The 16,355-nt window shown below is 43.3% G+C and overlaps 1 protein-coding gene across 7 annotated transcripts in view; it reads right to left on the bottom strand.

Moving 5' to 3' along the window:
- Positions 1-16,355, bottom strand: part of CNTN4 (contactin 4) — a 294,079-nt gene that overhangs the window by 39,936 nt on the left and 237,788 nt on the right. For all 7 annotated transcript variants that reach the window (XM_035337706.1, XM_035337710.1, XM_035337704.1 and 4 more), the window contains one exon: positions 14,641-14,791. In XM_035337706.1, coding sequence (XP_035193597.1) covers positions 14,641-14,791 — 151 coding nt within the window. The remainder of the gene's footprint in view (positions 1-14,640; positions 14,792-16,355) is intronic.

Below are 16,355 nucleotides of genomic sequence, written 5' to 3'. Positions count from 1 at the left end.
TTTCAAATCATGATACCTCTGCCGTATCGGTTAAGTCACCCGTCAGCAGGTTATGCTGCCCCAGCCCGAACCGAGCACAAGAGATCTGATTCATGGAGCTCACCACGGCATCTCTCACTGCTGGGCAGAATTCCCAAGAGCAGATAAATATTTCTCAGCAAGTAACACATGCATTTAGAGACAGAATACATCCCGTTGAGATCAGTAAGAGTTTTATCACTGACTTAGTGAAAACAAGATTGAGCCCTTATTTGCAATATGAGTGATGGGTGAAAGCTGCAGAACGCCCAGAGCCCATCATAAAAGTGCTTATCAGTAACTACCTCCAGCCCAGCCCTGAGGAAATCTGACCTCTGGGTATCTGACAGCAGCACTTGCATCTACCAAAGCATACCTACGGTCTGCTGCTCGGGTTGACCCCATGCTGTGATACAGTATTTGCCCAGAGACTGCAGGCTCACAATATTTACTGCAACATCTTGCTCCATTGTTTAATTAAAACTATTCAGTCCAGGAACCAAAGATACCAGCTCTGCAAAGCCAGGGATGGATAAATCTCATCCGTGCCTCACGGGCTCCAGGTGAAAGCCTTTACAGGGCAAGAGGCACGGTCATGTGCTGACCTTCTCACAGGGAATTACTTGCTCACTCACAGGGTCCCCGCACCGCTGATACAAGATTTGCACCAGAGAAATGATGCTGCAGGTATCCCTCAACGCACTCTTGTCAGCATGCCCTCTATTTTTCTGTTCAGCAGATGGAAACGTGTGGAATATGAATGGACGATGGAGGCAGTGCATGTGGCAGGCTGCGTGTGACAGCAGCGGCTTTCTTCCCCAGGGACACGGGGCGCAGGCAGGCCACCGAACTGCTGGACTGCAGATTACAGCTGGAATCTTTCTTTGGAGCAAAGTACTCATAAAGTGACCTTTTTTTAAAATCTCACGTGGTTTTATTAGCTCTGCTGCAATGAAGTAAGGTATGCTGCTTCTTATCTGATAATTTCAGCATTTTAATTTAGGAAATACAAGCATAACTACACTTGCTTTCACTGTTGATTAAACACAGACATCCGAAATATTTCATGCTTCGCCAAGTGAATATTTTTAATTTTTTTCCCCCCCAGGAAACAATGCTTAGGATGTCCGATCCTTTTTCTATTACAGGGAGAAAAGATGTCTTAGAGCAAGCATTTAAATGAATGTCAGCTGGAAGAAACACACACTGAGTGCAATTTGAGATAAAACTACCATTGATCCCTTCATGTACAGCCTTTGTGGCAGTGGTTGACATGGCTATTGAAAAGGGACTGTGGTGCCAGAGTTCTTCTAAGAGATAATCCGTCTTCTGAGAGAAGATTTAGGGTAAATGTACCTGTGAAAAACAGTGTATTTCAGCCTACATGATGAATGGCTTATTGTCCTTCCTCCGGAGCCTCGCTTGGGCTGGGGGGTGGAAGCAGGAGGAAAGGAAAGGCACCAGGCAGAGCCGCCTGAATTCTCGGCAGTGTGTCTGCTCAGCCCTTACCCAGCTCATAGGCAGGAGTAGCGAGAGCAATTTTTAGCCTAACAACAACTTTGCTTCGTGCCACAACTCCACTGCAAATGTAAATGATTCCAGGCAATTGCATTATTTATCAGATTATTTCTATCACATGTCTTTGCAGCAGTTTATTACCTTTTTAATAATGCTTCCCATGCAATGAGGCAGCAACTGGGATTATTAAAATGATCTCATAAAAGCGGTATTGGCCATTAGGCTATTTCAGGAAAACACAGAGATTTAGAAATGCTCACGGGTCTGAACACAGAAGCCTGGCTGTGAGGGAGGATTTACTGCTCGCAGCCCTCCCCGAGCCAGGGACAGTGCTCACCAGTACCTGCCCGTCACTGTGAAGGATGCGCTGCTTCCGAGTACGGTCCACAGCCAATAATTCCTGTGGCCATGGGATGCTCCCGCTGCGTGTGACTACAACCTTTATGTAGCACAGATAAATAACAGTGAGGTTAGAGCTGTCTGCTTTATAGCATTAATCCCCATTACAGGACATGCTGAGGTCAGTGTGGGCTTTGCAGGGCTCCACTCAACACCCTGGATGGCTGCTGGAGCACGCAGGGAGGCGAGAACAAGAGGAGAGCCCTGATTATGACCCCCCAGCTTCAGGCCACCTGAGATTTCCCACCTTGTATCAACTCAGCTGAAAACACTGTTATCTCCCTGTGCATGGATGGGACTTTCCAGCTTGGGCTTCACCCACCTGTGCCCCCGAGAGCAGCTCTGGCTCCAAACATTTCTGCCTAACTGGGAAAGGTGCTAAGTGGATGGTGTCCCTGCTGCCACCACCACCATGTCCTGAGGGCTACAGCCAGCACAGCACCACGAGCAAGGACAAGTTGGATTCATGTCTAACCCGGCCATTAGGTTGCATCTGAGCAAACTGCAGGAAGATATTGTCTGCTGGAATGGCATTACAGTGGTTTTTATTTGATCATCCATCTAAACCCATAACTGGTATCAACAGCCAGATGACGCAGGCAGCCTTTTACAGATACACAACTTCTTGTCCAGGACCTGTTAGTTTTGATTTAGATAACCACCTACAGCTGCTTCAGTACTTATTTGTCTATAACTACTTGTCTTTTCATGGTTCACAGAAAAGTCTGAGCTAATTTAGAGCCTCAGTCAAAGCCCATTTAATTTAGTACACGTCTTTCTCTTGGTGAAAGCAGGCATTAGATAAGGCCTTACTTATCCATGACAACTGGCAGGTCTCTTAACAGCAAACTCACTATAATTAATTTCCAGGTAAGAACTATATTTGCTCAAAATAAACCGAGCTAAAATCCTGCTCCACTTAGTTTAGTAGGGAAGTTCCCACCACCTTTGCTGGAGCAGCTTCTTACATGGGGCTGTAAGGCTGAGGATGAAGTGTTCGCATGGCACAGGGCTGCGGGACAGCCAGGGCCTCTGTCCTGTGGGTGTTCTTGATCTCTGAGTTAGGATTCTTAAATATATATATATTCCAGGTGAACCACCCTTGCACCGTTTTTGCCAGTACATCTGAGTCATGAAGGACACCAGAAGGTTTTCTGCTACAAGCAGGGCAACTGGGAATTAGCAAGAAGCCTGCGATGTACAGTTTGGGTTCGTTTGGTCTTTGCTGTGCTCTGAGACTACAAGGGAAGCACAAAGATTTAACACAGACCTTTTCAAAAGTCTTTCTTGGTAACAGCTGCTCTTACCTTGCTGCATCACAAATACACAGTATTGCACTACTTTTTATTGATATGGATCTTATTCCAGGGATGCAAATTGTGTGTAAACTTGTTTTCGTCTTAAGCTTTTCATTTACAGGCTTGCTAAGAATGAAGAATTAAAAGTGAGGAGAGTACCAACTGAAATTCTTTCTGATTACTGAAAAAAAAAAAAAAACACGAAAAAAAAAATAAATATTTTTCCAGAGATAAAGAAAGATAGAACACATTTTACTTGGATAAATACTTTTGAGAAAAAATGGGCCCCCCTGTGGCATCAAACACCATAACTTCACTGAACTCAGGATCAGTATAAACGAGTGATGGAGCTGGCATCCTAAGTTCTTCCCACAATTTTATTTTTCAGCAAACTGTTTATTTGCAGTGACAGAGCAGCCCAAATAAATAATATTGCACCCAGCATATATTAATATCTATCACCACAAAAGCTGTGTGTTGTCATCATCCTCCTTTTTGCCCAGAAATTTTAAAGGCAAGTGTGGAACTGATGAAATCCTGTCCTGAAGGAGTGGGCAGGAAAGAAGCGAGCATTTACAGCTATTAGAGGCTTCATGTAAATTGTTCAGAGATGCCTAGGGTCATAATTCAAATATAAAAGTATCCCTGGGTTATCTAAGAAGAACAGTTCTCTACAAAATATCTTTCTTAAGGGATGCTGATAACAGGAAGAAACAAATGAAAACCAAACACAAACACAGCCAGGGACCCCGAAGGAAAAGAGTAGGCTGTTGTGAATTTCAAATAATAGAAACCTTTAGTCTTCTCTCCCTTTACACTGTTTTTTCATTACACACAGAATTAAAATAAATACAGTAAGAAAGACCCTGTCATGAGAATAAATATTTGAAGAAGCAGGTCTGAGCAAAGCAAAAGGACGCTCGTTTTTACAGCTTTCATTCCTTAGACATGAGGCAATAATTTGAGCTATCTGGGAAGATTTTCTGAGTCTGGAAGGGTCCAATGGTGCAAAGAGCCAATTTTCCATTGATTTTGGTGGGAAACGAAGACCAATCTCCATGGGAAACTGCCCTTTTAGCACAGCTCTCGCCGTTTATTTTTACAGACCGAGTTGGCCGTTTGTCACAGAACACGAAAGCGGCACTGGGTAGGAAGGGGTGCTCAGGGTCCTGAGCTCTCCCCTTGCGCAGCCCAGGCTCTGGTGCTTCAGCAGCCCCACATCTTCTCCTCCTGGCTGGCACACTCACAACCCACCCCACGGCAGGTCAAAGCATCCGTGTGTGCACAGCTGCCTGCCCATGGGCACGCAGCTCCCCACCACGTACTCTCTCGTGCTCCGAAGCGAGGTGAACCTCGCATAAAAAAGCAGCAGGTGCTTTGAAGCTGCTCCTGTGTTCGCTCTACCTAACTTTCAGTGAAATATTTGCTATGCTCGTTCTTCCACAGCAGTGATTAGAGTCTAGGGCATGGAGATTAAGTGACTTCTCCCAGCCAACGAAGAGGGACGGTGCCAGTCCGAGGAATCAAATTGGGAAGCGCAGCCTCCAGCCACCCTCGCTAACAACTTCCCCACCAAGGAGAAGCCATCGCCCTCTACCTACAGCAAACGCTTCCAAGGTTTGACAAACATAACCATTAACAGAAACTCCACTGAAGCTCATAAAATTTATTCTCTTATGAGAAAAAAAAAAAAAAAAGTCCGTAAGAGATTTTCTGTGCATCATCTGCTGACACAAACCATTTCTGGGAGCATTCGTGAGATTAGAGCACAAGCAGTAAATGCATTCTCAGCTTATTCGCTCCAGCTGATACCATCTGAATAGATGCCCAAAGGCATAGTCTTTCAAAGATAACACATCTTTTCCTCTAGTTTCAACAAAAAATGCCCACAGAACAAAGATAAATTACCCACTCCACTTGTAATCGACATTAACATAGATTTGCAAGATCCAAAGACACATTTACGTCACCTAAAAATGGTGTTAAAATAATCATCAAAAACATCACCGAGTCTGGTAGAATGTCTAAAAAGTTCATTAGAAATCCTTTCTTTTTCCCCAGCAGACATATAATTATTTCCTTGGATTTTAAACATGCATTTCTTAAAATGTAAAATCTGTACAATCATTATCTTTTAGCTCTTAATTACGAAAATATCCAAGAGAAGAAACATTTGATATATTTCTTTCCTTTCAAATTGTTATAATCATTATTATTATTATCATTTTAAAATTAGAGGACATGTATGAACCATACATGAATTTCAAACTGCGTTTAGGAGGCTAATTACAGGCATTTATTGTTGAAAGCTCTGGCTGCAGCGTGTGCTCGCAACAGAGAGGAATCCGCCTCGCCGCGGGGAGCCAGATCCTGCCTGCGCCTGACACAACAGCTCCGCGGAGGAGAACTCTGCCTTTCCTGGAGTGTTTTTACCGAGAGGGAGAAATAATTTGTTGCTGCATGTACGGTACCTGGAGATGAATTTAATAATCATAAAGACGAAACACCTCGAGCAGGACAAGTAGCAGCTGTTTAACAGCACTCGGTGAATGGCACTGTAAGCACGGGACACGTCTCACTGCGCCCCGGGGCTCTGATGCCTCTGAGAAGGGGGCTGCCTACGTGCTTGGCTCTCTCCTCTTGCAACCCCCTGCAAGCTAGGCTCTATTTTAAAACAAATTGCCAAGCCCCACGGTAAAAGCCTGCTGACTTCCCTAGGTACTTTAAGTCCCACCAACACCGCGAGGTCTGTCGGGCCACGGCCAGGCTGTGGTCCCCATGTGGTGACAGCCAAGCCCTACGTGTGTCCACGCTGCACCCTCACTGCACCAAAAAGAGTCTGCTGGGAGAATGGCAACAGCTTGCTGATGGCACAGAGCAGATAAATGAACGTGCAAGTTTTAGGGATCAGCCTAATTACTTTAGACAACCTAAAATGGCAGCAAATCTGTGTTCTAAATAAATCCCTAACCCTGCTCAGATAACATTTTGCTAGGAACATTTGCTCAAGAACAGAGGGAGAAGGCAATGCAGCAAGGAACACTGGAGATGCCAACTTACTATCAGCACTGAAGTTAGACAATTAGGAGGCTGGTAGAGTGAAACAGATGAACACCTAACCTTTGTGGACTACCATTTATAGGGTTACGAACACAAGTATACAGCAGGTTTCTCCATCTACAGAAGTGATGAGAGTTATTATGGCCCAATACAGAGCAGGAAAGGAAAAAAAAGCCTGTTAACTCTCCTTCTGAAGAAGCCGAGAGCAGTTGGTGACCTACTCCTAAGGAAAACTATGATCAAGCTGCATGGTTTTCACCGATGGACTTCAGAGGAGGCAATGAGCACAGAGCTGCCGGCCGGCTCCGCTCCTTCCCCTCGCTGACACTGCGCCTGTGAGCACCCAGGAGAGCAGCGAGTGGCTTGGGGCGGGCTATTAAAGGGCTTGTCCCAGAGCTGTTGTTTCAGGCTGACAGTGGGATGAGCTTGTGCTTCAGCATGCTGGGATCCTCCAGACCACGCAAAGCTAACATCAGCTTCTGCTGGGAAAGGAATGATCCGTGAACGTGAGCCCATCAAGAGTCAGAGGGCTTCCTCAGGTACCCTGACCTGAGTGAATCAAGTGGTTTCCTGGCTCATTTTAGTACTCTTTTGCAGAAAAAAAATGGTTAAAGTAAATACATGCCAGTTATTTCAGACATTCCCATGAAGTAGAGCCATCCTCTGCCATTGTCTTTGAAAAGTAAGATGAATGCTGCATTGTCGGCTCAAACTTCAGAAAGCTATTTGTAGGGTGTCATTTTTCATATTGCCTAGGCAGGATGTAATGAAAAACCGACACGTTATTGATGGTTTGGTTACCTGTCTGCCTTAAAGAAATTGCACAGGTGCTCTATTTTGAAAGAAAAAAAAAAGTGTCTACACAATTAATGCAAAACAATGATAGGAAGCATCCTTTGAGGTTTTATTTTCTGCTGAGGTGTCACCAGACTGTGTGTCCAAAAGCCACTGCTAGCAATTCATCTCTCAAGTAATCAGTATAAAAATATTATCATACTTCGTACTCTGGCACCAGACTGGAAAAGATGTGCTGCCTGTCCTATTGCCATTTTGTTTCTGGCTGTTTAAAGCAATTAGTAACTAATTAGGAAGTTTGAGGCAACAAATACAAAATGGGGATTCATACAGCTTTTTAAACTCCAGACATGCTGACAGAGTAAGAGAAAAGGCTCTCTTTTCTTGTCTGATTTCACATCTTTTCCTTCTCAGAACAGCATAGCATTGAAATAAACATGTTAAAATTTGTTATTAAAATCACACCCGATCTGATGGCTCTGTAAAGGAACAGCCCTTGTGAGGGCACCCTGAGGATGCCAACTCTTGAGAAAACCACGGCTAAGGTCTGTCTTTCTCACAAGAGAAAAAAAAAGTCTCTGAACACTTTTAAAGGACAGAAGCCAACAAAGCCATCTAGTCACACACAGCAAACGTCCCAGCTGCAGTCCCGTCTGCTCCTCCCCACCTCCCACTGCCCTGTCCCGGTCTCACAAACCCTCACCTCCTCTTCAGAAGTCACTAGGGCACCGAGATTTTAAAAGTGAGCTTACTCTTCTAGATCATCTCTGACTAGAGATGATATGGTGGAGAGCAGCTATGAAATATCTGAAAAAACCTGGGCCTGAATTACTTAAACTGTGAAGCACATAAACACTTCTGCAAATGAACCTTGAGCGCTTTCTGGAAGTGCGGCTCTCTCCTGACTGTTATCTGACAAGGACCACGCTTGCTGTGCACGCTTTACAGTTCTTAATGCTGCAGTAACTGAATTCAATGAGTAAATGCCATTATATGCTGCATGTCTGTGCTTTTATTGGTTTTCAGCTAAAAAAAATATATAAAAATCTTCCTGCTTTAAGCAGTATGGCTTTGTGTGTGCAAGAGCGTGCTCATATATCACAAAGCTTGTCAAGACTGCAAGATAATGGGACCAACTGGGAAAATTTCCATGAAGACAGCGAGCGTGCCTGGAGTATCTAGGTCAGATCCTTCTCTAACAAAGTGCACTATGAGGGTCCCTTTATACAGAAACTTGTTTAATTAAGATAACAGATGTTGCTATTATATGAGTCCTAGTGAGTGCCTGTTTAATTGGACACTTTCATATTCTTTGCTACCAGCACAGAACATCATTTGTTTTTTATGAATTTCTTTCCTTACAATTAAACCGTACAAACAATGCACTGTATATTCATAGAAAAGAAACAGCTCTAATGATATAAGGGCTCTACACGAACAAGAACGGGAGAAGACTAATTTGTCTGGGGGCTTAAAAGTACAATTATTTTTCTGTCCTGGACTGAGTATATGTCTGGTACCACAGTAAATGTGACTTCCAATAGCTTTAGGAGAACATTACGAATGAAAACCATTGTGTACATATTTTAAACATTCATTATTTCAAGGAAAACACATTAGATTTTGACATGTGCAAGTTCTTACCAAGTGCATGAGGTAGCTGACAACAGAACAGGGAGGCACTGGCAACTGTGTGACTGAGCAGGAAACTGATAAATCCTCCTTGAAATTCTTTCACTGGAATTTCTCCTTGAATTTCAGAACTCTAAACCATGTTATGGATTCAGCCTTGAGCTCAGACTGTCCGTGCCAAACCTTCTGCAGGCCAACTGCTGGTGTCTCAGGAGGTCTCAGGACACTAAACCACATTCAGCTGGACCCGGAGGGCACTGCCAGCCCTGCTCACCTCCTTGCAGCGGTGTCCCAGAGCATCGCAGAACACAGCTTCACCAACACAGGACCACTCCTAATGCCAATACCATGCACTAAACCAGACTACATGCTTCACTCCACCTCTGCACCACAGCCTGGCTAACACACCGGCAGGATGGCCACGCAGCAGTGCTGTAACAAACCCCAAGACTGGCAGAAAAGTAAATAAATAAAAGTTATCTTGGATTTCCTGCACACAGCCTACACTGCCTGGAGCTGGGAACCAACGCAGAATGAGAGACAGGGAAGACTCACAAAGAAAGACATGCCAATCCTGCAGTACAAACCAGCCGCTAACAATCCCTTCCAACTCTTCTCCAAGGAAATTATTCCACGCCAATAGCAAAATACATCAATCTGACCAATTCCCTTAGGAATTTTCTTAAGGTACTCTAACAAAAGGACCGTTGGTGGGAAGTTACTAAGAGACAGTTCAACCCGTGCAGCTGAGTGTGTAAAAGCCCTGGTGTGTCAGTGCAGATCACACTGTCACTATCAACCTGAATGAAAATGAAAAAATGAAAGCCACGTGAAAATTAAGGGAGATTTAATTATTTCAAAATTAAGGTTGAATTAGCCATTTTCTATTATTTAATTGTCACTTCCTGATATACAGTTCAAAGCAAATTACAGTTCCGGTCCAGGACGTTCCTCTAACAGTTTGGAGTCTGGGAGCAGCTGTGACAGAGTCTTATTTTAATTTCAGCTGGCAGAACTCTGCGTAGCTCTAGGATTTTCCTCTAATCATGCACAGCTCGATTCTCCCTCTAGTACCCAGGAAATCTGAATGAAGGAGTCAGGGACGACAGTGACTTGTGATTTCCACCAGAGCGAGGACGAACTGCTTGTGCTTACAGCTAGCACAGTTCTCTGTGGGAGCCACGCTGTAATTATGAACAAATTGAAAGCTTTCTATGATAAGATCACCTGAAAATAAAGGTTTTAAAACACAAGACTTAGTAATAAATTTATGTAACGCTGTGGCATTAGGTGTAATTGAATTATTATGAGAAGATTAAGAAAATCCTGCAAGAACAATCCGAGTGCCGTGACTTCCCCTCCCACTCCTGCCAAGGAACAGCATATACAGTGTCATGCTAGGAAATAATTGTCACAAATGGGAAATTCTGGGCTCTGTAAGACACTTGATCTGCAGCTGGCATTCAGGAGTTTAAAGGAAGGACACCCCATTAAGGACTTGCTTTCATTCACACCAGTGTTACGGAGGGGTCATCAATTAATGGAAGTTTTCCCAGCCTTGTGGGTAGCTGCGGATATCTGTTTTATCTTGGTAAATCTCAGGTGAAATTATCCTCCACCTCTGTAACTCCCACTGACATCTAGGGATGATTCATTTGGTTTCTGAGACAGCTTCTGTGTGAAACATGGACTCGGTTTGAATCATTGTTGTCTTTCACATGGTGTAATAACTGCAGAAGACCATGGCTCTAAATATAATGTCTGTCTGCTTCCTATCCACTGTGTATACGATGCCATAGATGACTATGTATTTTATATCCCCAAACTCACTTGACATTGACTATTGAATTTCAAAAAATCAGAGGGATAAAGACAGAAGAAGAAGATCAAAATGCCACTGAGAATTAAGTAGAAACCATACTTTCTGGCTTCTGTAGTCTGTGCCCTCCTTCCTCTCTCTAGTGTTTTTTTGCCTGGTTTGAATGCCAGTCCTCCTTGGGCAGCTGGGCAGTAACGATCAGCTCGATCTCAGAGGGCTAAGTCCAGCACCCCTTCCAAGTCACACTGATGTAGGTGGCACATGACTCAAACAGAACCTATACAATAGGAATCCAGCTCTCCAGAACATCTATTCACCTACTGTTGAGGCAGAATAAAGGGATTGGAGGTTAAACCCATCTGGAAATATAACAGAACCAAAGGGTATGTGAAAAACATTCTGAAACCTCAGCACAAATCTTTCTGTCTGATGGAACAGTGTGAAGTGACCCCAAGGACGTAACAGTTTTGCAACAACCAAGGACACTAATTCCCCATTGAGCTCCCAACTGGGAGGTGTTTTTCAGTCCCATCTCCTATCCCAGGGGTGTGGAAGTGGAAGTTATGTTAGCAGGCAGTGGACTCACCTGTTTTACTCTACCAACAGCCGCAGCCACCCTGCAAGGCTGGTTTGTGCAGAGTGGCATTAATAGGACCAAAGACCTTCCCCACAGAGCATTACAGCTATTTTGCCTGGAAATGTGAAAGGAACACAAGGGAGCACCAGGGACAGAAGATGCACTCTTCCATATAGAAATAGTCCTTGTTTCTGAAGCAGAATTTGCAATGTAACTGTGCCTGTGCTATAGCAGATTCTATACAAAATTTACCTTCTGGAATCAAGCTACTAACGTTATTTTGACTCAGTCAGGCCTCCAAGGCAGGATTTCCATTATTATGGAGATGAACTACCTTTAATGACTGCAAGAATATAATTGTACCTCAGGGCAGAATTTCTAATAACACGATTGCACAGTTCTCAAACACTGGTAAGAGATATCTTCAGGGCAGGTTATTCATTAGGGGTGCAGTACACACTAGTAGTTCAGCCTCTAGAGAAGAATATGAAACCTAAAGCAATAACGCTCTTTTTTTCCATGGTAATCTCTGCCCTCTGGGCAAGCATTGAACAACACACTTAGTTTTGCCTCCTGGACAGCCGTAGCCTCCAGAGCAGGAGTCCTGGCAGCCCAATCTGATGCACGCTATTTCCATCTCCAGAAAGTTGCCCCTAACATTACACGCCATCTGAAAAGTCACAAGAGCCCCAGGACAAATGCCTGAATGATTGTCACCGTCAAAGTCAGGCTGTATATCAGAATTCAAAGCAAGGACAAACGCATTAATGTTACTTTTAACTCCACCTGGAGTTGGAAGGACCATCTATGTTGATTAACCTTCACATGATCAAGTTCAGTTTGGAGAAGGCTCCAGATGTTCAGGTGCCTCTCTGAAACTCAAAGGACTCTGATGCCAGTTAAGCCAGAGATTTCATTTAAGTTGTTCCTCCCACGCCTGTCTCAAAGTTCTCTTTTCTGCCCTAGATGAAGAGATTTTAGCAACAGATTTTCTTGGCATCTTTCTTACCGTATCTCAACAGATTTTTTTCAACAGCCAGGAAAGTTCTTGTTTGAAGCCCACACGTACGTCTGGGTGTAGGGATGTACTAGGACTGGACTTCAGTCAATGCTGCTGTCCACCAAGGAGGCAGAAGGTAATGTTTCAGCAAAAAAGAAACCAGAAATGTAACCAGCAAGGTTAAGCAGATGACCAGCCGCTTGGCCTTTCCTACCCCTGTGAAGTCAGACAGCACTGATTAACAATGCCGTGACCACAGAAGACAATATAAATCCTTAATTGCACATTTCACACAGTCTCCAGTCACAGATTGCAGGGATGGCATGGCTAATAGAGGCAATGACGAGGATTCAACACCCTTGTCCCCACGGGAGACACAAACAACTGCACATAAGAACTAAATAGGTCCAAATGCCAAGCCAACAGAGCGGTGTTCATTAAGACATTTTGCCAGATAGGTCCTGCTGGAAGCTCTGGCTGGCAGAAAAACCCCAGGGCTGAAGTAGCAGAGAATTTCACACCTGCTTGGGCACATTTCACGTCTGATTTCCCATCCAGGGCTCGGTGCCCATGTGGGAGGTTCCCGGCTGGGCGAGGTGCGTTGGCAGGCGTGGGACGAGGAGCGTGGCATTTCTACAGTCTGCATTGAGCTCAGCTCTCAACTACCTTTTTTTTTTTTTTTTTTTTTTTTTTTCCTCCCCAAGTGTGGCACCAGAAAAACTGAGACAAATTTTTTCCTCGCAGGAGACAATCTAGTGATGTATTTCTTCACATCTTAGCAGGTTTTTATGACTACACCTGCCTTGGGTGAAGCTGGGTCAGGAGAACCCGGTAGATGAACCCAGGGAATTTTTCCTTAAAATACTTGCTTGGAGGTGTGTACACTTTGGGGCGTGCTCTAGTGTGGATTCCACCACGGTGTGACTTTAGTTGGTAAAGTTTTAGTGGGGGGAGCTAGCAGGTAACTGAGAAAAGGAGATGCTGTTTGCACAAAGCTTTGAATAAACCTGCTGTTTCTGAGGCGCATCTCTTCCTCTGAAACTTGGTGCAAATTGGTTGAAACATCAGTAGCCCACTGTAATAACCAATTCAGAAATTGATGACAGGCACAGGCAAACTGAACCACCACCTAGCCACAAGGTAAAAGTGAACAAGCCTCTTCCCTTAGAAAGCTGGGATCCAGCGTCTTCTGCTGTATTACAGCAGCTGAATTTTAGGAACCTTTGCAGAAGAAAGTAGCACTAGAAAAAAAAATCACTTTCTTGTCAGCATTACATAGCAGTGACAAAGCAAGAAACACAGTTGCTCTCACTTCTTTCCTTTCCTAATCCCTGACTCACATAAACCCCTGCTTCCTCTCCCACTTGCTATATTTAAATGAGGAGTTGACACCGCAGCACGCCTAGGAGAGCAGCTTCAGAGAAAACAGCAAATGTCAGCCGTGAACTTTGCCGGCAACCTCCAGCATTTAGTACCTCTCCCCCTTCCCACAATCTTCACAAGAAGAACAAGCTACTTCAGTTTTAAAAACCAATATATATTGATATGCTACAGTGTCAGCCTTGCCCAGCTCTGTGCCCTGGCTGCTAAAGGAAGCTCTGCACACCTCATCACCCAACTCCTTCTATCCCAAGAGACGAAGTCAAGTGGTTCATAGACAATTGCTTCCAAAATACCAGATATCAGGTGCCTAACTAAGTCAGAAATAAGTTGTGCCTTATTTTACTTATCTGGCTGAAAACGAACTACAGCTTTTCACGTACTCATACACATCATCAGAGCATATATTTTAACATCCATTGAAGGCAGGTTGGCTGGAGCAAGACTAGATTTTGTGAGACAAAAAAAAAAAAAAAAAAAAGGAGGTATATCACACATCACACTTTGAGATGTCCTACACAACTCTACAGGTCCCTTTCTCAGATGGTGCATAAGCCGACAGGTAACACAACCCAGAGTCAACAACTGCTACAAGCACGGAAGCAATGCGTGTGGATTTATAAAGTAGGCTCTTATTCCTAATAACACTTTGGAACTTAAAAAAAAAAAAGAAAAAAGAAAAAAGAAAAATATGCCTTATCCAGTCTGAAAAAGCCATCTCCAAGTCAGGCGTTATGACTGCCAAATTAATTACTGACCCCAAATAACTCCTATTTGCAGGACATTGAGTAATTTACCAGAAGAGTGTAATTTGCAGTGGAAGGTTTCAGGGATATACTCCTGGGGATTTTTTTTTTTGAAAAACAATGGCTATTTAGAGCAATCCAGAGGCAAAATATTTGCTTTTTAGAATGTATCTTTATCAGCTTCTTGGCAGGGATGCTTTAATAGTACACAGAGACTGGGATGAACACAATGGGAATAGAAATCTTGGCCCGAGCTCCTTGAGGTTGAACGCTGGCTGTTTTCACATTTATTTGCAAGTCAATTTTGGGAAGCTATTAATGACAAATTTAGCTTTCATTGCTGAAAGCCCCTGGGTTGGAGCAAGCTAATGAAATAAATGGTTACTTTAAAACATTACCTCTCATTTTCTCTTAGGATGTCTTTTCCTTTCTTCCAAGAATAAGTAGGTCTGGGGGAAGCTTTCGGCTTACACTCAATGATTACTTCACCACCCACTTTCACAAGAGTTAACTTCTTCAAGAGAGTTTTGGAAAAGTCTGGACTGACAGCTGAAAGAGAAAAAACAAAAAACACAGATCAGCATTACCTCTGGAAAAGGTAGTCGGGCACATTAAAATATTCCCGGTTTTCTTCTCACCTGTAATTGCTGAATGATCTGCCTTAAAATATTATTTTTAATGCTTTATATTCACAACTGTTGCCTGAAGAGGGTCTTTTATTTTGATGCTATAAAGCTGAGACCTTGACACAGCCAGGTCTTGAACCAAGCAAAACAAGGCAAGACTTCAGTAGTGATCAGGGCACAGGGTACTCTCCAATCATCTTAGTTTCTCCAGGGCACAAACTTCTATTTTGTGAAAAAACAGTCAAATGTTCATCGAGGCAAACACCAAAACCCTGCAGACAGTCTGCAACCTGACTGCAAGGCAGGCCTGGCACAAAGGAGATTGTTTGGCTTCTGATGCCTGCCTCAAAGGATTTTTAATGATTTATTTGATGAGACCAAATGACAGGCAGAGCTCGGAGGAAGCTGCTTCTAGGAAGACCAGAAGGTTTTATTTATATCAAATAGGAAAATTATTTTTTTTCAGTACAGAAAGCTCAAAGCAGATAGGTGAGGCAGCCTAAGGGTTTTATGAACAGCTCTTGACCTGCTCACTTCGTCTTTGCTCACAGGATTTTGCTCTCAGACAGCCCAGTGGCAGCAAATTCTGCCCAGTCCCTCCTGGTCCCCACAAATTCTCCCCATCCCTGTGCCTTCTGCCATGTTGTCATATCCCCAAGCTTGCAGCTGTTTGCTCATCTTCCTTTCTTGCTGCACCCTGCAAGGTGAGAGTTTAGACCACTGTGCATTGCAACTGCTTGGTGCTCCAGAAAATGATCTAAAGCTCACCTGAACCAGCTGGGAGACAAAAACCTGCAGTGTGATAAAGCAAATTCATTTTTCCTACAGCATCTCGCTTGCCTCCACTCTTTTGAATATCATTCCTGCCGCAAAAGAGTTGAATGCAAAAAATAATCCTATGTTGATAACACGATGGACTTTATGATCTAATAGATCTCTTCTACCTTCCACTTTTATGAATCAGAGTTCACAAATCTCTGAGCTGTCCTGCCTCCTATGTCTAATCATAGAGAGCTGATTCATTTTAGCATAAGGGAAAACATATATGTTATTAAAGACTATAAGAGCCACCCGAAAAACAACACCATATATATAAAACATTTCAAAATTAAGGCAGCATCCTGAGGATACCAATGCACTTAGAACCAGATGAAGCTTAACTATAACATGTTATCATAATTAATACAGTATTACTTTTTGGAAAAATTTTCAAATGACTGCCCAAAGTTTACTGGCAAAATAGATTTTTGAATAATCTTGTTATTTCCATCTCTAAGGATCAACTGGGACTTTTTTTTTTTTTTTTTTTTTAACATATTTTTTTCAAGTAACTTTCTACTTACCTGAGATCCTGCCTGCGACAGAGGAGTTACACGATGTGGGTTTTATTCTATGATGTCTGACCAACAAAGTAGTTATCGAGGGATCAAAACTATTGAAAATTAGGGGTAGGAGGAAAATCTAGTCTGATTCTTATGCAAGGTATT

The sequence above is a fragment of the Oxyura jamaicensis genome, chromosome 12, assembly GCF_011077185.1.
Source record: "Oxyura jamaicensis isolate SHBP4307 breed ruddy duck chromosome 12, BPBGC_Ojam_1.0, whole genome shotgun sequence".
NCBI lineage: Eukaryota > Metazoa > Chordata > Aves > Anseriformes > Anatidae > Oxyura > Oxyura jamaicensis.
Note: the sequence above shows the minus strand (reverse complement) of the source record. Positions and strands in the feature narration are given on the sequence as shown.